The sequence below is a fragment of the Dama dama genome, chromosome 15 (assembly GCF_033118175.1).
Source record: "Dama dama isolate Ldn47 chromosome 15, ASM3311817v1, whole genome shotgun sequence".
In the NCBI taxonomy this organism is placed as follows: domain Eukaryota; kingdom Metazoa; phylum Chordata; class Mammalia; order Artiodactyla; family Cervidae; genus Dama; species Dama dama.
The window spans coordinates 31,031,079-31,053,983 of record NC_083695.1 but is presented as its reverse complement, the minus strand read 5'-3'; the positions used below and the strand labels follow the sequence as shown (position 1 = coordinate 31,053,983).

Here is a 22,905-nt window from a genome sequence, read left to right as displayed (position 1 = left end):
AACAATGTTTTAATAATTCAGTGATTAGTTGTATCTTCTCTTCTGCAAAGTGTCAGTTTTTGTCCTTCGCCTGTTTTTGGTCAATTTATACAAATTATATAATTATAATAACTTGTGATAAATATCTTTTTTTTTTTCTCAGTTTTTAGTTCACCTTTTGATACTGGTTATATGATGTAAAGAAGTTGAAATGGTTCATATGTACCAGAACTTAATATTTTTCCCCTTTTTATGTTCTTCTGTTTCTTAAATGCTTAGAACCTTATCTTTAAAGCAGATAAATAGTTACCTGAAGTGTCTTCTTTTATCTTTTAATATTTTATACTCTTTTATATTATCTTTAGGATGTCTTTGGGTTTCTTTCTGGTGTCTGATATGGGATGAGAATCTACACTAAATATGAACAAATGTTTTGCACACTAAACAGTTTTCACTATTGGTTTCATCATTTCCTTTATGACATAATGTTACATTTCTTAATTTACCCATCAATGTTGCTGGGCTACCTTGTCTCAGAGTCTTGTGTTCATATCATGTGGTTTTAAATACTGGTAATATGTTGTAAAACCTGGTAAGACAAATCTAGCTTTATTACACTTATTTTTCAAAATGTTCTTTAGAATCAAACTTATCTCCCAAATCATATTTGATTTTGATGGGAATCATGTTAATCCTATTTTGACTTTGAAACAATCAGTCTTTCCATACAGGAATATGGAGGGAACATATCTTAATAATCTTGTTTTATACACAAGACACTGTAGGTCTGAGAAGGGAAGGGAGGGGGACTTGGGTCTCCTGACCCCCTCTCCGCCCACCCTGCTGCCCATCCTTCTCCCCACTGCAGGCGATTTCTGTCTCCGAACTGTGACGCTCCAATCCCCACACACGAACAGCTCCCGGCTGGGGGCTGGGGGCTGGGGCCTGACCTCTGCCTACCTGGTGGGCAGTTCTCCAGCAGGTGTACGGTGACAGCGGCAGGGCTAAAGGTGGGCCAGTTGTCATTGTCGTCCAGGATGGTGACGAGCAGGTCGGCGGTGCCGTTGAGCAGCCCAATGTCCTCAGCCAGCAGCAACAGCTCCAGGACCGGGGGTGAGAAGGCCTCCCGGTCAATGACGATACCTGACCTCACTGTCACCACACCTGGTACCCAGCACCACCGGCCAGGGAGATACAAAGGAGAAGGGATGTGGTGGGGAAACCGGGCAAAAGCCAACCCAGGGGGGACAGAGAAAGGTAAGGCATGATGGGGACAGAGATCAAAGAGGAACAGAGAAAGCAACACAAGGACTTTCTTCTTCCAAGGCTCAACAACCAACATTTAGGGAGGCCCCCTCCCCAGGTGTCCTCGGCAATTCTCCAGAGTTCTGCCTGGGATGAGTGCCTCAGGCTGGAGGGTTGAGCAGCTGTTGAGAGAGGTACTAGTACATCCCTCCCTGTCTCTGTCACCAAACTGACTAGGCCCAGACTGACGCGACACAGGAGTTCTGAGTCTGGTTTGAGGACGGTTTGCTTCTTTTGGAAGACTAGGGGCCCCATCCCCCGGGCGGGGGAGGAGAGAAGAGGGAGTGGGTTTTGGGGGCTCTCTACCGAGGCTGAGAGTTTATGCATCAGCAGGTCACTTCTGCTGACCCCAAGCCTCTTCCTGGTTCCTCCTCGCTGGCCCCTGGGTGGCCTAATCCAGCTGTAAGATGGGGGCTGTGAGGAATGGGGTCCCTCTGGAGAGCCTGGACCCGGCACTGAGAAAGGAGACCCTAGATCGAGTGGTGGAGACCAGTAGAAGGAAGACTTGGAGCTAGGCTGGGAGAGCTGGGGGCGTGCGCAGAGGCCTCACCAGTGCTGTTGTCAATATCAAAGAGCCTGCTCTGGGCGCCCAGCAGCTGGTAGGTCACCACAGCGTAGACATCCAGGTCTGCATCCAGGGCCAGGATGGGCCCGTTGAGCACCGTCAGGGAGGTCCCTGGGCCGGGGGAGAGGGGTCACTGCAGGGCCAACTTGACCCCCCGCCCGCCCCTCCCCCGCCCCGTCCCGGTGAGCCATGGCTGACAATGGATGAGAGGAGGGGAGGGGAGGCGGACGGGGTGGGGGCCCTGGGCCGGGCTGCGGCAGCCTTGGCAGACTGACGCAGATGCTTGGGGAGCGGCCTCAAAGCCCTGCTGGGGAGAAAACACAACAGCGGTGAGCAAGCCCCTCCGGCCCGCCCGGAGCACGCCGGCCTTCCCAGCAGCCTTTGAGGCTGGCCACCGCGGGAGGGTCTGGGGGCTCCCTGACGTCCCCTCCCTGTGTGGGGGGCCCTGTCTAGGTATGCACCCCCAGCCCAGTCTGCCCACGCATGTGTGTACACAATGCTCCAACGGCTGCCTGACCATTCAAGGCTAGTCCCACATGTGTGCACGGGACTCCATGTTTACACAGCCACGAGCACTCACTCTGTGATGCTCCCAGGCCTGGGAGGCCCCCGGCTGTGCATTCTGCCTCTGCAGGAGGTTATATCTGCACATGGAGTGCATCGTGCAGGCACCCATGTGTATCTCTGCAAGGGTGTAAGCTGCACTTATGCCTCACATGGACGTGCACTGGCACATGTGTGAGCATATACACAGGCAGGTTTAAGATTCATATTCCTACAGGGGAGACACCCAGCCAGAGACAGGGAGTATCCCAGCTCATCTCTTCCCAACTTAAGACTTCAAGCTTTGGGGGTTGAAGGAGGAGTGAGAGGACGTCCTCGGGGAGACAGTGAAGAGGAGGCTCAGTGCACGTGTGTGGGGGAAGGGCCACACTGATTTTTGAGAGGCCTGGTCCCTGCTTCTGATTTCAGATGCTCCCTGAGCTTTCAGAAGCCTCCAGCATGCCCCATGCTCCTGGAATCGGGAGAGCACAAAGAGTGGGCTTATTCCCCTCCTGAGTAGTCCTTAAGGCTAAATGCCCCTTTAGGAGGGGAAGTGGGGCTCTTCTCAGTCTTGGGGACCAATGACTGCCTCCAATTAGACCTGTGGCCTCCTTGGTGGCCTCTAGGAGCCTGGAAGCCCTGGTCCTCCAGCCCTTCAGAGCTATACTCCCTTCTCCCCACCACACCCTTCTGCACTTGCCAGGTCTGTGTTCAGCCAGGCCTCAGCGGGGCCCCCAGCAGGCACAAGGAAGTCCTCGGCATCCGAGCTCAAGGGGTGCCTGGTAGCAGCAGGGGTTCCCAGTTGGGCCCAGCACCTACCAGCAGGAGAGTTCTCCATCACCTCCGCCAGGTAGGTGCTCTCAGTAAAGAGGGGGTGGTTGTCATTCTCGTCCGCAAGAAAGATAAGCAGCAAGTCAAAATCCTGAGGGAGGCACAACGGGAGGACAGGCTGTAGGCCATGATCTGGTTCTGGCAAAGCACTCCAGGGGAGGAAGACTGGGAAGTGGGGTGGGAAGAAGGTCAAGGAAGAGAGGTAGATGATTAAAAAGCCCACACCATGGGTCCAGAGACCTGGGTTCAAGCCCCAGCTGTGCTAGCAGCTCACAGGGTGGCCTTGGGCAAATCTTTTCCTTTCTCTGGGACTCAGTTTTCCAATCTGACGAATGGGGATCTTAACTCCTTTTCACAGAGATGTTGTGACGTTCACAGGAGAATGGATATAAATGGTATTGAGTCATGTCCCATCTCATAAGGAAGGACTTCAGCTAGGAAGATGAATCTTAGTTTCTAGATCCTCCTGGCTGGCCTTGTGCCCTGGTCAGAGTTCATCCAAACTCTCATCCGGTACTGCACTTCACACCTTTCATAAACCACAGGTATAATCCTTATCTCTTGGAACCTCCCAGTACCCTGGAAGCTTCTTCACTGCAGACATGGGGGAACCAGAGAGGGGGGGTGACTACTCAAAGCTGCATGGCAAGTTAGCAGCAGAATGGGGCCCAGCAGCCTCCAAGCTTCCTTCCCATCACTCCATACTGCTCCTTTCCGGGATGCCCCAGGCCCTCCTAAGAGGGCAGGTGTGTGTGGGGGAGGGGGAGGGCGTGACAGCAGGAGAGAAAAGGTAGGAGTGAGAGAAGGAAGGAAGGAAGGAAGGGAAGGCGCACACAGGATGAGAATGCTGGCGGTCTGCAAGGACCTCCAGCCTTAAGGCTCCTCAGCCGGTACAGACACGAAAACCAAGGCCCAGAAAGGGCTGAGCCATCAACTAGTCAGAAGCAGAGCTGAGATGAGCCAGACCCTAGGACTCCTGTCCAGGACCCAGACCTCATGGACGGGGAAGAGGACTGACCCTACCCCTGAATGCACTGTTTGCTTTGCAATACCCATCTCCTCTTAGTAAAGAGAGACAACTTTTTGGCTTTTGAGGGAAAGTGAAAGTTACTTAGTCATGTCTGACTCTTTGCGACCCCATGGACTGTAGCCTGTCAGGCTCCTCTGTCCATGGAGTTTTCCAGGCCAGACTACTGGAGTAGGTAGCTATTCCCTTCTCCAGGCTCACGGATCAAACTCAGGTCTCTCCACTCAGGAATCTAACCCATGTCTCCCACATTGCAGGTGGTGTCTTTACTGTCTGAGCCACCAGCAAAGCCCTTTGAGGGAAAAGCCACCTGGAAAACGTAACCCTTTCAGAATCCCAGAGTACATGTATCCCCCTGCCCTGCCTGCACCCTCCTCCTACCCCCAGTCCTGTGTGCCCAAGTATCAGTGGTTTGATGAGAAAAGATGATAGCTGGTGTTTACTGAGTGTTTGTCAGGTGCCAGGCACTGTGCCAAGGACTTTACAGATATTGGCTCCTTCGAGGCCTCTTCGTGACTTTGGGATAGGTGTGTGTCCATTTTGCAGACGAGAAAGTAGAAGCTAAGGAAGACTGACTTGCCAAAGCCACACACCCACTGACAGGCAGAAATGGGATTTGAACTGAGCACTTGCTTACTGTAAAGCCTGTGCATCTAAGCCCAGGCCACCTGGATAAATCCAGCAGAGCCGGCCCCTCCCCCACCCCACCCCCTGAAGTCTCACCCTCCTAGCTATGCGTGGGTTCTCTGGATTGTCCTTCACGGAGATGGTCAGCCTGTACTCTGGGATCCGCTCACGGTCCAGGGGCCGGTTCACTGTGACGATCCCTGTCTGGGATGTAGAGACTGGTGAGTTGAGGGGTGACTTGTCCTCCACTTTGGGCTCTGGCTCACTGAGGCCCAACTGCTCTGCCTGCAGGAGTGACTGTGGATGACCTCTTTAAATCACTAAAGATATGGTCTGGACGACCACAGTGGGTTAGCAGGGTCCTGCTAGGACAAGGTCCCCCTGCGTCCAGGTCGTGCCGCCTGAAAGGGATGGTCCTTCTGAGGATTCCATGGGGTCAGCAGCTAGTAACACTCCAAGAGGCCATGTGAGGATTTATTGGTGCACCTTGATGCAAACCAAGGGGCACCAAAGCTCTGGTCCCATCCCTGCACATGACAAGCCTTGGGGTGACAGGGATCCCAGAAGTAGCTCACTTAGGAATCCAAGATTCCAAGCTTTCCAGAGACCCCCAAATGCCAGTGGAGGGCAGAGACTTGAGGAGGAAGTGGAACCAGCAGAAACCCAGACAGTAGAGTAGAAAAGCCCCTAGGGCAGGGTCCTCTCTTTTAGAAAAAATCCCGGGGGCTTCCCTGGGGTCAGACTTGGCCCTACCGTGGCATTGATAGAGAAGGCCCGCTCTCGGTTGCCTGCAGTGATGTTGAAGGTGAGGAGGGCGTTGCACCCGCTGTCAGCATCGCTGGCCAGGATATGAGCGACGAAGCTGGAGACAGGGGTGTTCTCACTGATGGTGACGTTCATGGGCAGGTTGAGCAGCACAGGGTCGTTGTCGTTAATGTCCAGCACCCGGATCCCCACCAGCATCTGAGGCAGGTCAAGGGGGAGGATGGGGTGAAGGAGGAGGACCAGGAGAGAAGGGGGCATGGGGGAGATGGAGGGAGAGAGAGGAGGAAGAGAAAGGGACGGGGGACATGGTGGCCAAGGAGACAGTGGAGGCGGGGGCAGGTGGAGCAAGATAGCAAAGTGGTGGTACCTAAGGAGGGAGTGGTGCATCTCGTCATGGGGAAGAAAGGAAAATGATAACAAAGGCGGCAAGAGGATGAAAGTGAGGATAAGAGGGAGACAGAAAAGGTAAAGAGGCAGAGGCAGGATGCAAACAGCAGAGTGACAGGTGCAGAGGCCTGGTTGACAGGAAAGTCTCCCCTGGGAGTGCTGAGTGGCCGTGGCCGCCAGGCCCAGCCCCCATGGGTGAGCCCCACAAGGAGTCGCAGGTCTGTTAGGGGCCCTGAAGGCCTGGACTGGCTCTAGAGCAGCCTGAGGCTGCTCTGGGCCTGAGGGTGGCAGTGTTTAGAGGAGTCTCTGCGGAGAATTCAGGGGGTGGGGAGGTGAAGCCCGTGGAACAGGATCCCCAGACTCACCGTGGAGCTGAGCGGGGGCACCCCTCTGTCTCGGGCACAGATGGTCAGGTTGTAGAAAGCAATGGCCTCCCGGTCCAGCTCCACATCCTTCCGGACCCGCAGCACCCCCTCCACGGGAGAGATCAGAAACTCCCCTGGGTGTCGCCCAGGAGAGGCTGGAGTCAGCGGAGAATGGCCGGGAGTGGTGGGGAGCCCAGGCCTCTTTCCGCTTCCTCCAGTGAGCCTTACAGTCGAGGCGAGGGGCCTCCAGAGCCCCCAGCTTCAGGACCTGCCGAAGGCTGGGAAATGCAGTAGGAGGAGGGGGACAGATAACTGCTGGGGTCCCACAGACAGGGAGCCACTCAGACCCTGACAGCCCTGACCACCTGGGGTATGATGGTTATGCTGAAAAAGTGGGGGCTCCCTTTCTATACAGGCATCCGCTTTCTCTCCACCCTTGATCAGAAATCAATGAATGAAGGTATCGGAAACTTCGTAATATGCTATTCTTTCCAGATAGCTCATCTTGCAAAACAGGATACTGGGGAAGGGCAAAGCTTACCGCAGAGGAGCACCCTGCCAGTGGTGAGGCACCAGGGAGGATGGAGTGGGAGGGACTGAGGACAGGGAAGCCCCAGCTGCCTCCATTCAGCCCCGGTGCTGACCGAGGTGGAGCACAGCCAGCGTTCTCCTGGGCCAGTGGCCACCACTCAGCCCCTGGTTGGCCCTGACTTCCTTTCTTGAGGTTTCTGAGGACCCTCAGCTGGCCCTGTGGCCTCAGTCTTGGCCTGGCTGAGGGGCCAGATGTCTGGGAATGCCTAGGGTAAGAACCTCAGATTCTCAGGCTCTGAATGGGAAGAGACCTCAGACACCATCCAGTGTCTTTTGGAAAATGAAATGGGAAAGAAGGCTGATGACTGGTTCAAGCTCTCCCACTGCAAGTTAACAACAGCACCCGGACTCAAACCCAGTGCTCTGCATCTCGGCTCTCTGCACATGGGACTGAGCACCCAGAGCTGGCCAGGGTGGGAGGGGTAAGATCAGGGAGGGAGTGGAGGAGAAGAGCAGGGTGGGGGGGGGATGCCAGGGGAGTGAGTGGGGTCCCAGCTGCATGGGAGCGCTCAAAGGGCCGACAGTAAGAGAAGATGAACAAGGGAGGAGCAGCAGAGACTGAGAGGAAGAGGGGCTGCTCTCCATGCACTCCCCCAGGAAACGGGGACAGGGAGAAAGTGACTTCCTTCGCTTTCCCTTTTGACATTTAGGGGCAGAGGCTCAGGGTGGGGCCCTGACTTGCTCAGACACACAGCCTCAGGGTGAGGTAAGGACAGAGGCCCAAGCTCCCCAACACTTTGCTCTGCCTGCTCCTACACATCCTACTTCATAACTCTCTGCCCCCAGCTCCCACTGCTCTGATTCACCAAAACAGCCCATCCGAGGCCCACCTGCGGCCGGCAGTCCCCACCAGCCCTTCCGTTCCCGGGGGCCCTAGGGGCTACACCCTGCTTAGGGGGGGGCGGAAGCTGCTTGAAGCAGGATTTCCTGAGCCTGATAGTCCAAGGTCTCCAGAGCACTGGGGATTCCCTTTGTAGGGGTTTCCCAGCCCTTTTCAGCCCCTGGCCATGTGCAAGCAGATGGCCAGCTGCCTTCTTTCCAAAGACAGCCACCCCCTGGAAGAAAGGGAAGAGGTTCTGAAGCTCAGGGGAGCAGGCTTGAGGTGATGGGGGCTGGGCCGAAGCTAGACCCAAGGGAGGTCAGCTCAGTGAGGCAGTGGGCAGGTCAAAGGTCCCCCCACACGGCAAGTTACCCTCCTCAGAGCTTGCCCTGAACTCCCCACCACTCCACTGCTTCTGGAGACAGAGGTTTAAAATCAGAGGCTTTCCAACAGTCATATCCAGGTATGCATGCTGACTCACTCCTATGTACCCTTGGGCATGCGATTAAATCTCGCCTTCATGTTCTCATCTGAAAAATGGGCTAATAAGGACATGCCATTGCAGGGTGGTGCTGGTGCTGGACAAGGCCCAGTTCACCCTGTGTGTGTTGGACCCACGGTAGCTCTTTATATCATTAGGGGAACCCTGAAAAGGAGCCCAGGCATCCTTGTAAAGAAGCTGGGGGCTTACACAGAAGATGAAGATGTACGAAAGGGGTCCCAGGAGTGGACCTACCACAAGGGGTAGATGTAGGTTCTGAGAGGGCTGGGGCTGGTGGGAGAGGCACAAGTGATATGGCCTGTTTCCCAAGTGCTCTTTGACCACATGTCTCCTTGCAACTTAGTGGGGCTCGAAGAGCTCAGGCAGCCTCCAGTCTCCCCCCAGCAGGAGCCCCCTCCACGCTCAGACTGTGGTGGTGGGAAGGTGACCTTGAAGCTGGGTGGCCTGGAGAACATCCCTTCACCCACAGTGTCGCTAAACCAGCTCTCTGCGGAAAATAGCACCCCACCCCCCGATTTACCAACATGGTGTCGGTAAACCCAGAGGTGAGGAGAGAGATGGGGAGGGGATGTCGTGACTTGTGCCAGGTACTCCAGCAGGGCACTGTCAGCCTCCCCACCCCACCCAGCCTCTGCTCATCTTCTCTGGACTGGGGGCTGTGTTCAGTGACCCCCCTCCACCCAAGTTATCTTTGGGCACTGAATGTCTACTCTTGGCCTGCCTCCATGAGGCCCCAAGTTCCTGGGCTGGCCCCGATCACGTGTACATTTAACCCAGCAGGTTCTCCACAGGACTGCAAAGACCGGTGCCGGGGAACAGTTTGCTGGACATGTGTGTGAGCCCTGAACCCTAGAGGTGGGTCCAGAGATGGTCCCTGCCTGGGAAGGGGTGCAGCTGCCCACCCAACACCCACCTGTCAAGCAGGCTCTGGCAGCCTCCTGAACAAGAGCAGGACTCCTGTTAAGTGACACCACCTCTGTGTATGACAAGAGCAGAGAAAGGCCCAGGCTCTGCTGGTTGCAAAGCAGGAAGGCACAGTGCTTGGCCAGAGAAAGGACTTTTTGGGACATGACAGAGTGACGTATCAGAACAGTGTGACCCATCACAAGCTCTGGACAGCAGGGGCTCCAGGTCTGGCCCTACAGAAGTAGATCTGCTTTTATAGTCTCTTAATTGAAAATTCATCCCAGGTTCTATTCTCCTCTGTCAGCTGTCTCAATGCACTCCTCTCATCTCATGCCTTCATATATCTCTGGGGTGACTACTGCCAAATACCTCTCTTGACAGCAGACTTCTCTCCTGAACTCCTGGTTTGTATACCCAAGCCCTATCTGACATTATATCTGCTACTGTGGGCAAGAATCCTTTAGAAGAAATGGAGCAGCCCTCAAAGTCATCAAGAGTCTGAAATTCAGTACTTGTATGCAATCTCAAAAACAACAGAATGATCTCAGTTTGTTTCCAAGGCAAACCATTCAGTATCACAGTAATCCAAGTCTATGCCCTAAGCACTAACACCAAAGAAGCTGAAGTTGAACTCTTCTGTGAAGACCTACAAGACCTTCTAGAACTAACACCAAAAAAAAGATGTCCTTTTCATCATAGGGGACTGGAATGCAAAAGTAGGAAGTCAAGACATACCTGGAGTAACAGGCAAGTTTGGCCTTACAGAACAAAACAAAGCAGGGCAAAGGTTAACAGAGTTCTGCCAAGAGAACGCACCGGTCATAGCAAATACCCTCTTCCAACAACACAAGAGACGACTCTACACATGGACATCACCAGGTGGTCAACACCGAAATCAGACTGATTTTATTCTTTGCAGCCAAAGATGGAGAAGCTCTATACAGTCAGCAAAAAAAGACCTGGAGCGGACTGTGGCTCAGATCTTCAGCTCCTTATTGCAAAATTCAGGTTCAACTTGAAAAAAATAGGGAAAACCTCTAGGCCATTCAGGTATGATCCAAATCAAATCCTTTATGATTATACAGTGGAGGTGACAAATAGATTCAAGGGATTAGATCTGGTAGACAGAGTGCCTGAAAAACTGTGGATGGAGGTTCATGACATTGTACAGGGGGTGGTAACCAAATCCATCCCCAAGAACAAGAAATGCAAGAAGGCAAAGTGGTTGTCTGAGGAGGCCTTACAAATAGCTGAGAAAAGAAGAGAAGTGAAAGGCAAAGGAGAAAGGGAGAGATACACCCAACTGAATGCAGATTCCCAGAGAATATCAAGGAGAGATAGAAAGCCTTCTTAAGTGAATAATGAAGAGAAATAGAGGAAAACAACAGAACAGGAAAGACTAGAGATCTCTTCTAGAAAACTGGAGATACCAAGGGAATACTTCATGCAAAGATGGACACAATAAAGGACAGAAATGGCAAGGACCTAACAGAAGCAGAAGAGATTAAGAAGAGATGGCAAAAATACACAAAAAACTGTATCAGTTCAGCTCAGTTGCTTAGTTGTGTCCCACTCTCTGTGACCCCATGAACCACAGCACACCAGGCCTCCCTGTCCATCACCAACTCCCAGAGTTTACCCAAATTCATGTCCATTGAGTCGGTGATGCCATCCAACCATCTCATCCTCTGTCGTCCCCTTCTCTTCCTGCCTTCAATCTTTCCCAGCCTCAGGGTCTTTTCAAATGAGTCAGCTCTTGCATCAGGTGGCCAAAGTATTGGAGTTTCAGCTTCAACATCAGTCCTTCCAATGAACCTCCAGGACTGATCTCCTTTAGGATGGACTGGTTGGATCTCCTTGCAGTCCAAGGGACTCTCAAGAGTCTTCTCCAACACCACAGTTCAAAAGCATCAATTCTTCTGTTCTCAGCTTTTCTTATAGTCCAACTCTCACATCCATACATGACTGCTGGAAAAACCATAGCCTTGACTAGATAGACCTTTGTTGGTAAAGTAATGTCTCTGCTTTTTAATATGCTGTCTACATTGGTCATAACTTTCCTTCCAAGGAGTAAGTGTCTTTTAATTTCATGGATGCAATCACCATCTGCAGTGATTTTGGAGCCCCCCAAAATAAAGTCAGCCACTGTTTCCACTGTTTCCCCATCTATTTCCCATGAAGTGATGTGACCAGATGCCATGATCTTAGTTTTCTGAATGCTGAGCTTTAAGCCAACTTTTTCACTCTCCTCTTTCACTTTCATCAAGAGGCTCTTTAGTTCTTCTTCACTTTCTGCCATAAGGGTGGTGCCATCTGCATATCTGAGGTTATTGATATTTCTCCCAGCAATCTTGATTCTAGCTTGTGCTTCTTCCAGCCCAGCATTTCTCATGATGTATTCTGCATATAAGTTAAATAAACAAGGTGACAATATACAGCCTTGACATACTCCTTTTCCTATTTGGAATCAGTCTGTTGTTCCATGTCCAGTTCTAACTGTTGCGTCCTGACCTGCATACAGGTTTCTCAAGAGGCAGGTCAGGTGGTCTGGTATTCCCATCTCTTTCAGAATTTTCCACAGTTTGTTGTGATCCACACAGTCAAAGGCTTTGGCATAGTCAATAAAGCAGAAATAGATGTTTTTCTGAAACTCTCTTGCTTTTTCGATGATCCAGCAGATGTTTTGAATTTGATTTCTGGTTCCTCTGACTTTTCTAAATCCAGCTGGAACATCTGGAAGTTCACGGTTCATGTATTGCTGAAGCCTGGCTTGGAGAATTTTGAGCATTACTTTACTAGCATGTGAGATGAGTGCAATTGTGTGGTAGTTTGAGCATTCTTTGGCATTGCCTTTCTTTGGGATTGGAATGAAAACTGACCTTTTCCAGTCCTGTGGCCACTGCTGAGTTTTCCAAATTTGCCAACATATTGAGGGCAGCACTTTCACAGCATCGTCTTACAGGATTTGAAATAGCTCAACTAGAATTCCACTCTCATGTCCAAGGTAAGAAAAACCCAAGTAAGACGGCAGGTGCTGAGAGAGGGCATCAGAGGGCAGACAGACTGAAACCACAATCACAGACAACTAGCCAATCTGGTCACACGGACCACAGCCTTGTCTAACTCAATGAAACTAAGCCATGCCATGTTGGGCCACCCAAGACGGACGGGTCATGGTGGAGAGGTCTGACAGAATGTGGTCCACTGGAGAAGGGAATGGCAAACCACTTCAGTATTCTTGCCTTGAGAACCCCATGAACAGTATGAAAAGGCAAAAAGATAGGACACTGAAAGATGAACTCCCCAGGTCAGTAGGTGCCCAATATGCTACTGGAGATCAGTGGAGAAGTAACTCCAGAAAGAATGAAGGGATGGAGCCAAAGCAAAAACAACACCCCGTTGTGGATGGGACTGGTGATAGAAGCAAGGTTCGATGCTGTAAAGAGCAATATTGCATAGGAACCTGGAATGTTAGGTCCATGAATGAAGGCAAATTGGAAGTGGTCAAACAGGAGATGGCAAGAGTGAATGTCAACATTCTAGGAATCGGCGAACTAAGAGGGACTGGAATGGGTGAATTTAACTCAGATGACCATTATCTCTGCTACTGTGGGCAGAAATCCCTTAGAAGAAATGGAGTAGCCATCATAGTCAATAAAAGAGTCCAAAATGCAGTACTTGGATGCAATCTCAAAAATGACAGAATGATCTCTGTTCGTTTCCAAGGCAAACCATTCAATATCACGGTAATCCAAGTCTATGCCCCGACCAGTAACACTGAAGAAGCTGAAGTTGAACGGTTCTATGAAGACCTACAAGACCTTTGAGAACTAACACCCAAAAAAGATGTCCTTTTCATTATAGGGGACTGGAATGCAAAAGGAGGAAGTCAAGAAACACTTGGAGTAACAGGCAAATTTGGCCTTGGAGTACAGAATGAAGCAGGGCAAAGGCTAATAGAGTTTTGCCAAGAGAATGCACTGGTCATAGCAAACACCCTCTTCCAACAACACAAGAGAAGACTCTACACATGGACATCACCAGATGGTCAACACCGAAATCAGACTGATTATATTCTTTGGAGCCAAAGATGGAGAAGCTCTATACAGTCAGCAAAAACAAGACCGGGAGCTGACTGGCTCAGATCATGAACTACTTATTGCCAAATTCAGACTGAAATTGAAGAAAGTAGGGAAAACCACTAGACCATTCAGGTATGACCTAAATCAAATCCCTTATGATTATACAGTGGAAGTGAGAAATAGATTTAAGGGACTAGACCTGATAGACAGAGTGCCTGATGAACTATGGACAGAGGTTTGTGACATTGTACAGGAGATAGGGATCAAGACCATCCCCAAGAAAAAGAAATGCAAAGAAGCAAAATGGTTGTCTGAGGAGGCCTTACAAATAGCTGTGAAAAGAAGAGAAGTAAAAAGCAAAGGAGAAAAGGAAAGATATACCCATTTGAATACAGAGTTCCAAAGAATAGCAAGGAGAGATAAGAAAGCCTTCCTCCATGATCAATGCAAAGAAATAGAGGAAAACAACAGAATGGGAAGGACTAGAGATCTCTTCAAGAAAATTAGAGATACCAAGGGAACATTTCATGCAAAGATGGGCTCATAAAGGACAGTAATGGTATGGACCTAACAGAAGCAGAAGATATTAAGAAGAGGTGGCAGGAATACATAGAAGAACTATACAAAAAAGATCTTCATGAGCCAGATAATCATGATGGTATGATCACTCACCTAGAGCCAGACATCCTGGAATGTGAAGTCAAGTGGGCCTTAGGAAGCATCACTACGAACAAAGCTAGTGGAGGTGGTGGAATTCCAGCTGAACTATTTCAAATCCTAAAAGATGATGCTATGAAAATGCTGTACTCAATATGCCAGCAAATTTGGAAAGCTCAGTAGTGGCCACAGGACTGGAAAGATCAGTTTTCACTGCAATCCCAAAGAAACGCAATGCCAAAGAATGTTCAAATTACCTTACAAGTGTACTTATTTCACATGCTAGCAAGATTATGCTCAAAATCTTTCATGCTAGGCTTCAGCAGTATGTGAACTGAGAACTTCCAGATATACAAGCTGGATTTAGAAAATGCAGAGAAACCAGGTATCAAATTGCCAACATCCATTGGGTCATAGAAAAAGCAAGAAAATTCCAGAAAAATGCTAAAGCCTTTGACTGTCTGGATCAAAACAAACTGTGGAAAATTCTTAAAGAGATGGGAATACCAGACCACCTTACCTGTCTCCTGAGAAACCTGTATGCAGGACAAGAAGCAACAGTTAGAACCGGATATGGAACAATGGACTGATTCAAAATTGGGAAAGAAGTATGTCAAGGTTGTATACTGTCATCCTGCTTATTTAACTTATATGCAGAGTACATCATGCGAAATGCCAGCCTGGATGGATCACAAGCTGGAATCAAGATTGCTGGAAGAAATATCAACAACCTCATATATGCAGATGATACTACTTTAATGGCAGAAGATGAAGAGGAACTAAAGAGTTTCTTGATGAAGGTGAAAGGGCAGAGTAAAAAAGCTGCCTTAAAACTCAGCATTCAAAAAACTAAGATCATGGTATTCAGTCCCATAACTTCATGGCAAATAGATGGGGAAACAATAGAAACAGTGAGAAACATTATTTTCTTGGGCTCCAAAATCACTGTGGACAGTGACTGCAGACATGAAATTATAAGACGCTTGCTCCTTGGAAGAAAGGGCAAAGAAATGACAAACCTAGACAGCGTATTCAAAAGCATAGATATCACTTTGCTGACAAAGGTCCGTATACTGAAAGCTATGGTTTTTCCAATAGTTACGTGCAGATGTGAGAGTTGGACCATAAAGAAGGTTGACCACCAAAGAACGATGCTTTTGAATTGTGGTGCTGGAGAAGAGTCTTGAAAGTCCCTTGGACAGCAAGGAGATCAAACCAATCAATCCTAAAGGAAATTAACCCTGAATATTCACTGGAAGGACTGATGCTGAAGCTCCAATACTTTGGCTACTTGATGCAAAGAGCCAACTCAAGTGGAAAAGACCCTCATGCTGGGAAAGACTGAGGGTAGGAGGAGAAGGGGGCGACAGAGGATGAGATGGTTGGATGGCATCACTGACTCAATAGACATGAGCTTTAGCAAACTCCGGGAGATGGTGAAGGACAGGGAAGCCTGTTGTGGTGCAGTCCATGGGGTCACAAAGTCGGACATGACTTAGCAACTGAACAACAATCTGACATCTCAAACCTAACCTCAGCTTTCCCATCCCCCAGCCCCCTTTACCTGCTCCTCCTGCAGTCTTCCCATCTGCTAACAGCACAGTTGCTCAGGCCCAAATCTTGGTGTCATCCTTGAGTTACATCTCACATCCTGTTGGCTGTCTGTGAAATATACTAGAGTTCTCAGCATTTCCAGTGCCACCTCCCTGGTTCTAGCTTCACATCTCTAGCCCGAGTGACTGCAAGGGGCTCCTATCAGTCATTCCTTAACCTCTATTCTCTGTTCTGAGCTCAGGAACTGGAGTGCTCCTGTTGAAATTCAAGTCAAATCATATCCCTCTGGTGCTCAAAGCTCTCTTATGCTTCCCATGTCACTTGGAGAAAAAGACAAGTCCTCACAATGGCCTGCAGGACCCAACAACATCTGGCTCTGTTACCTCTCTGATCTCATCTCTTCCTACTCTTTCCCTTGCTGGCTTCATGCCAGTCACTGGGCCTTTTTTGCTCCTCTGTGAATAAGCCAGGCACACGTCAATCTGAGAGCCTTTACACTTGCTGCTCTCTCTGTCTGCCATGCTCTTCCCTGGATATCCACATGACCCACTCATCACCTCCTTCAGGTCTTTGCTCAAATGTCACCTCCTTGCCCAGGTCTTCCTTGAGCATTCTCTCTAAAACTGCAGGTGTTACCCTGGCACTCCCCATTCTCCTGGCTTTATGTTTCTCCATAGCACTTAGCACCTCCCAATAGACAAAGTCATCTACTTAATCAGTTATGTTCATGGCCTGTATCTTCCAACCAGAACACATGTTCTATAAAGGTAGGGATTTGTGTCTGATTTTTTTTTTTTTTACCATTCTGTATACTCAGCATCTGGAATGTGATCAGCAAATATGGTCAATAAATATTTATTGAGTGATCAACTAAAAATCAGGATGTTTCACAATGATTTGGATTTCCATCATTCCTTTTTAAAAATGGGAAGTCCTCACCCCAGGTCTGCATTTTAATCTGACCACCACTGGCTGCCACAGCCCCCTGGCTCCCTATTCTCTAGCCCAGACCTTTCCCCCCATGTATGCTCCCTGCATTGCCCCAGTAGGCCCTGAGTTTGGGATTCCTATGCCACAAAAGTGAGTAAAAACTATTTTGAGAAACTGGTCTGGCCAGGCAAACGCTGCTCTTCAACTGAGGGGGTCAGCCAAGGCAGCTGTGAAGGCCATTAAGGGATGATGATGAGGTGTGCAGAGAAGTCTGGGTGCTCCCTCAGTGTGCATCTGGGGGGTCCTGAAGGTCTGCGGCAAGGATGCTTGTCTTTCCTTCTTTCCTCTTCCCTGGAGCCTTTACTCTGGGTATGACCCAGGGTGTTTTCTATCAGATTCTCAAAGGAGTCTGTGACCTTCCAAGGCTACCAGCCTCTGCTCCCAGATTTCAGGGTGTTCTCACCATATTCCAGGGACGAGTTTATTTCCATTATCTCGTGGATGGGGAAACTGAGGCCCAGAGAGTGCAAGATCATACAATTATGCGGTAAACTACCATTAGTAGTTAGGAAAACCTCCTTTTTCACCCAATTCCTGAGTGGGGTCAGGGAGAGGCCCACTGGGTCGTGCCACCCCATCACCAAGCTCAGGCCCACTCACCCAGAGGGTCTCCATCCATGATGCTGTACTCCACCTGCCCATTGGGGCCCGAGTCCTGGTCATGGGCTAGGAAGGTCCACACTCTGGGTCCTGGCTGGCCCTCAGTGACGTCAAATGGCCCCTCGTAGTCTCGGGGGAAGGTGGGCACGTTATCGTTGATGTCATTCACGTTCACAAGCACCTGAGATGATGGGCGAGCTTAGTCAGGACCGGACACCAGCCAGGCCTATTTATCTGTAAACCGGACCTGAAAATTTTGCTTCCCAGACTGATGTAAGGATCATATTGGTTAATGGGTGTGGGAGGGTCTTTGAAGCTATACATGTAAATAAATTATTGTTATTGTCAAAGTCTTTCCAAGGGCAGAATAATATTATTAATAATAATGCTACAAACTTCTACTTATTGCTGAACTATGGTCATTTTATCTGGTCTTATTTTCTCCTCCCATACTCTGAAACAGTTTATATTATCCCCCATTTACAGAGGAGGAAAGTGAAGCTCAGAGAGGTTAAGTGACTTGCCCAGAGTCACACAGGAGGTAGAAGACCAGGAACATGAACCCCTGCTGGCTTGACCAGAGTTTGTGCTCTCCCCATGAAGGGGAGAAAGGCAGGCAGAATCATCTATCTCACAGCTGCAGCCACACAGAGAGGTTCAGTAATCTCAAAGCCACAGTGCAAGTTTGGGTGAGTTGCAGAGACCAGGACAGGGCTGGTGGATTGAGGGGTTTCTCCTGAATAATCTTTCCCTACCCTGTTTCCCCATGGAGCTGTCCAAGCTGGGGCTGTGTGCCACCCACCCACCCACCCACCGTGGTGGTAGAAGTGAGGCGATGTGACAGGAGGGGACACTGGTCCGTGGCAGTGACAATCAGGGTGTAGCGGCCATGGCTGATCTCATAGTCCAGCTCCTTGGCAGCACGGATGATGCCCTGTGGGATACAGAGAAGGACCACTGTGGGTCAATGGGTCGTGGGTCTGGGGTACCCTCTGACCACCCTAGGAGGTAGGCCCTGACATCCTGGCTGAGATAAGGAGGCCCTGTTATCCCAGCCTTTTCATCCTCCCGCACATGCTGCCATCCTGTTTTCCTCCTGGACTCCGTCTTTGCTCTGCCCCCACCCCCATGAAGTCACTGAACTGCCCGCCAATCCCTTTAGCCAGTTGACCCTCTTCTTGGCCCCTTCCACCAGCCGCTGACCGTGTGTCTGTGGATACGAAAGGTGTTGATGATGTTGCCTGCCACGATGGCATAGGTAACTGTGCCATTGGGTCCTTCATCTAGATCCAGGGCCTGGATGGTGATGAGGCTGGTGTTGATTGTGTCCGGGCCCTCATCCAGTAAGATCTCGTAGTGGGGCTGCTGGAACACGGGTGCGTTATCGTTCTCATCCACGATGGTCACATACACGTGGGTGGTGGCCTGTGGAGAAGAGTGTGATTAGGTTCCTCGGTCAGCTGGCTAGGGGGTTTGAGGTGGAGCTAGCTGGACGTGTTCCTAGGCTGAGCTTACTCAATGTGATCCAACATGGTGAGGTAAAGAGAGAAGGAGAGTGAGTGAAGTCACAGGCTGATGGAGGAAATCACAGAGGCCCCACTGAGAGCCCAGCCAGGTAACTGCTTTGGTCCAAGATGGCACTTGTACCACCACTCTCATGTCCATGTCAGTGGCAGACATCACTAATCAACCACTGCACAGCTGAGGCCAGATGCAACCTCAGGGTCCTTGTCAGAACACTGATCTAGCGATTAACATTGGCACATGAGATGAACCCCAATAACTGCCTCCAGCCCATAGCTTGGACTGGGCCAGGGCTTTGCTTACCCTGGACCTCCTTCTAGATCACAAAAGGCAAGAATGTAACGTATGCAGCCCATGCATTTAAACTTTACCCACTGTTCAGGAAAATGGAAGAAATACCTATTTTCAGCACTTTTGAGAAGGAAGGACCTTGGGCTTGGCGCAGTTCCATGGACAGAATTTGTAGAGTTGTGAAAAAATAAAGCCAACAGCATATGACTTCAGTGCAAGAACAATTTCACACCATGCTCTCCAGTGACTGGCCATTTTTGATGGATGTTTGGTCCAGTCAGACCACAGATAATACTTAGTCAATTGAAACTCAGCAAGCAGCACCCAAGAACCATTGAGGTGGTTGATGTGGCACTTCACAAGCAAGAACTTAGCCATGTACTGGTATTCTCTGTTCCTCAGCTTCCCTCCTCCCTTTTCTGCTCCTCCACCTGGGAGGATGGAGAAGTCCTCTGTGGATCACCTTTCCAGGGAGGATGGAGGAGTCCTCTGTGGACTGCCTTACCTGGGCTCCCTTGCCATTTGGCTTCCAGATGGTTTGGCCCATGGGAGGTCCAGGCAGAAGACGGAGAGGGGGTGGGGGCATTTCTACTCCCTTTTCTTCACTGCAGTTCTGCCAGAGGCAGTGGTTCTGCTGGGTGGCCCCTCTTTCATGGCTCTGGCCCTCACTGGGCTCCAGTTACCTCATCCCTCTCTTGCCTTCTGCACCCATGGGTGGAAATGGCTTCCTGCAGTTTTTAGTCCATGGGTGCTTTACCAGCCCTCTGTAAATAGTCCCTCCATTAAGCTCTCTTCAGTTGAGCCCTTTCTGAGTGTGCCATCTGTTTCCTTCCAGTACCCTGACTCATACAAGCTATAATTAATGACTAATATAAAATACAATAATAAAGTTATAACTACTTTCAAAACATCTGGGTAGAGAGAATGTGACCAGGCAATTGTCAAGGGCAGGGAACCGAAAGCAGGTAGTGCAAAAAGCTGGATATAGACAACTTATGAGCACCTTTACTGGGGGTTGAGTTGGTTCTGGAATCACCTGTGGAAGGACAGACAGATGGACAGGAGACCTGCACCCAAGAAGACTGCACTGCCCCAGGGAGGCAGGGACAGCTGCAGCTCTGGATCTCAGCAGGGGTTGGGTGGGGTATATTAGGTGGTTGCTAGAACTGTTTCCAAAGCAGGTAGTGTTGGAAACGTGGAGATGGGGCTCAGTGACCTTGGACATGTCACAGAGATCCTTTCTGGACCTTTTCTGTCTGTTAGTGAAGGACCCGACTTGTTCTTTAACAGCCCTTCTGGTTCAGACATTCTGAGGAGCTGATCTGCCACCATCAGTCTGAACCCCTGCTCCATCAAGGAGATACTCTTTTGGGTCTTAAGAGTTTCAATGACTTCATAAAAATTACAATCACACAGCAAAGGAAAATGCATTGTTTTTACATTTCTCAGACTTTCCCACCAGAGTGGAGAGGGGACTTGCACTGAATTGGGGAAGCATTTATCTCAAGAATGAAATATCTTTGAAATCTCTCCTATTGAAAGCTCATGTAAGTTTCACACTTTTTACCCCCATAAGGTGTTTGTTAGTTTCCATTAAAAATGGTGGTGGAGGCCCCAAATCTTTGAGTAAAGATGACTGTCAAGGAAGGACACTGTGTTCATCTGTGGCTCTGCACACAGATGCAGCTGTGGGTGCTTACCACCAGTGAGGAGCCCAGCACCGCATCCTTCTGAGCCCCTTCTGCCAGCAAGACATGCCAGCGCCACCCTACAGCCTCATCTAAAGGGTGGTGGTGCTGACATTTCCCACTCCCCCAGGCTCCTGGAAGTGGGTCTAACCAGTGCAGGACTGAGAGTGAGGCGGGGCTCTAATGGAGCTGCTCCATGGTGCCCCTTCTCTCTGAGACCAGGTAGGAGCTTGGGAGGGGGAGGTGGGTCTGACTTCCCCTGGCCTCTAGTGTGAGGGGGAAGTTGGTGCCCCGAAGGCCCTCACAGCCAAGTTCTTCTGCCCTGATACTGGAGAAACAGTGCTTGAGGTTTCTGGACCATGCCCACACCTTGGGCAATGCCTCTGTGTCTCACCCTGATGCAAACCTAGGAGGCTCACTGGGGTGGAGGGGAGTGTGGTGGGGAGGAAGTAAGTGGAGGGCAGGGGGACTGGGCCCAGCTCAGGTGTTCTCGCCCTCTGGGTAAGGGGTTGGCAGAGCAGTTGCTCCCCTCCCCCAATCCCAGCCTCCCCATACCCACCTTCTAGGCCCTGGGGCAGAGGGAGTCTGGTTTCAAGGGTGGGCTGGGCTGGGCCAAGCCAGGAAGGGATGAGGGGAGGGAGAGCAGGTGCTCTAGGGTCTCACCCTACGGTGACCCCATCTCACTTCCACTGGACGATGGCCAGGGTGGGAAGAGTACCTGGTACCCACCTGGTTTCAGCTGGCTTTGTAACGTCCCTGGGTGGAAGAACTCACACTCTGTCAGGAAGAAGGGCCCGGGCTGTCCCCTAAAGCAGGGTCACAAGATCAGGATATGACCAAGAACTTGGATTATGTCCTGGAAATCACTGGGACTCCCATCCCAGGGGGATTCCCTGGCTTCAGGGAGACTAGGCCTATACCAGTTCACATAGTAATAGCATGATGCCCACCCTTCCTCTGTTGCAGCTTTCTCTACCCTGGGAGTGAGGGCTGGAAGCATGCAGAGAATCTCTGACTTGGACAGTCTGCCCATGGGACACCCAGAGTTCCTGGCTTTCCTTGAGTCTCACCACCCTGACTCCTGACCCACACGGACTCTGGCTGTACTTTGTCTTTCAGCCCAGGTGTTGCTCGTGAGCTCAACACCCTTAACGGGTCAGCAAAGCCTTTGGAAGCTTCAGCCAGGCGGCAGTAAACAGGTACAGGGCTGTGCCCTCCCTCGCCCCTGAACCCTGGCCCTTACCACTGTCACCTCCACTTCTATTTGGGAAATCACTGCTCACTTATACATAAATTTATCCATTCAGAGAAGTGTGCATCAAACATCTCCCCTATGCCCACTTTTGTGCCAGGGACTCAGACACATAAGAGACAGACCCTGGTTCCCAAAAGCTCAGAGTCTAGCCCAGGAGGGCAAATGAGCCTCGGGGGAAGACCAGCTGTTTGGTAACCCCAGGCTTGGTGTGATAGACAAAGGGGGTGTAGACCGGACGGAGACCTTCAGGGGACACTCAGGGTGCTTTGTAAAGGGAAAGAGCCTGAGTTGAGCCCTGAGCGATAAGAAGAACTTGGAAGAAAGGAGAGAGACATTGCCAGGGGCTCCAGTACTGGGTGTGGTGCAAGAGCAGAGGGCGAGAGGTGGGCGGAGGGTGGGAGCGTCCTGCAGACCTCTGGGGCACAGGGAGAGAGGCTGCGAGGTGGGAGGTGAAGCTGGGGCCTGGGCCAGAGGAGTGCTGGTGATTTTCTATGGGACACACTACCCAATGTTATGCGTGCACACACCCCCCCCACACGTGTCCCAGTGTAGGGATGTGCCAAGCCTGCACCTGTGTGCATGTGTACATGTGCACAAGAGTGTTGCAGGCTCTGGAATCTACAGTTGAGCCTGCTCCAACTCACCCAGCTCTTTACAGAAGTTAGATTCCATCCATCCATTCCACTACTGGGAGTGCCTATGATATATCAGGACCTGGGCTGGGTTGGAGGATGACTGGTACAAGCCCCTGCTGGTGGGTGAGGGCTGATACAATCTATGATGATGATGCTAAGTTAGACGTAGATATACTCCTCAGGCTTTGCACCAATACTAATCCTCTGCAAACAGGAATAGGGGAGAGAAGAAAAGGCTTGAAACTAGCGATCAAGCTGAGCTGCTGACTCTCTGGGATACTGCCTGGCTCCTCCACCTTACAGGGTCAGGTCGTGCGGGAAAGTGGGAAGCCCCTCCCGAGGAGCCTTGGAGAGGCAGTGCCCTCCATGGCCGCCCGGGGGCGCTGTGGGGCCCCTGGAGCGGGCGGCCGTCTGCG

General features: G+C 50.7%; 1 protein-coding gene across 1 annotated transcript in view; it reads right to left on the bottom strand.

The window, feature by feature from the left end:
• LOC133070080 (cadherin-23) overlaps positions 1-18,512 on the bottom strand; it is a 39,155-nt gene extending 20,643 nt beyond the window's left edge. The window contains exons 1-9 of the mRNA XM_061161744.1: positions 18,300-18,512; positions 17,911-18,030; positions 17,097-17,277; positions 6,395-6,528; positions 5,631-5,840; positions 4,974-5,081; positions 3,212-3,314; positions 1,835-1,960; positions 940-1,143 (exon numbers count right to left, since the gene is read on the bottom strand). Of these exons, the coding sequence (XP_061017727.1) occupies positions 940-1,143; positions 1,835-1,960; positions 3,212-3,314; positions 4,974-5,081; positions 5,631-5,840; positions 6,395-6,528; positions 17,097-17,115 (904 nt within the window). The 5' untranslated portion in view covers positions 17,116-17,277; positions 17,911-18,030; positions 18,300-18,512. The remainder of the gene's footprint in view (positions 1-939; positions 1,144-1,834; positions 1,961-3,211; positions 3,315-4,973; positions 5,082-5,630; positions 5,841-6,394; positions 6,529-17,096; positions 17,278-17,910; positions 18,031-18,299) is intronic.
• Between the last annotated feature and the right edge of the window lie 4,393 nt (positions 18,513-22,905).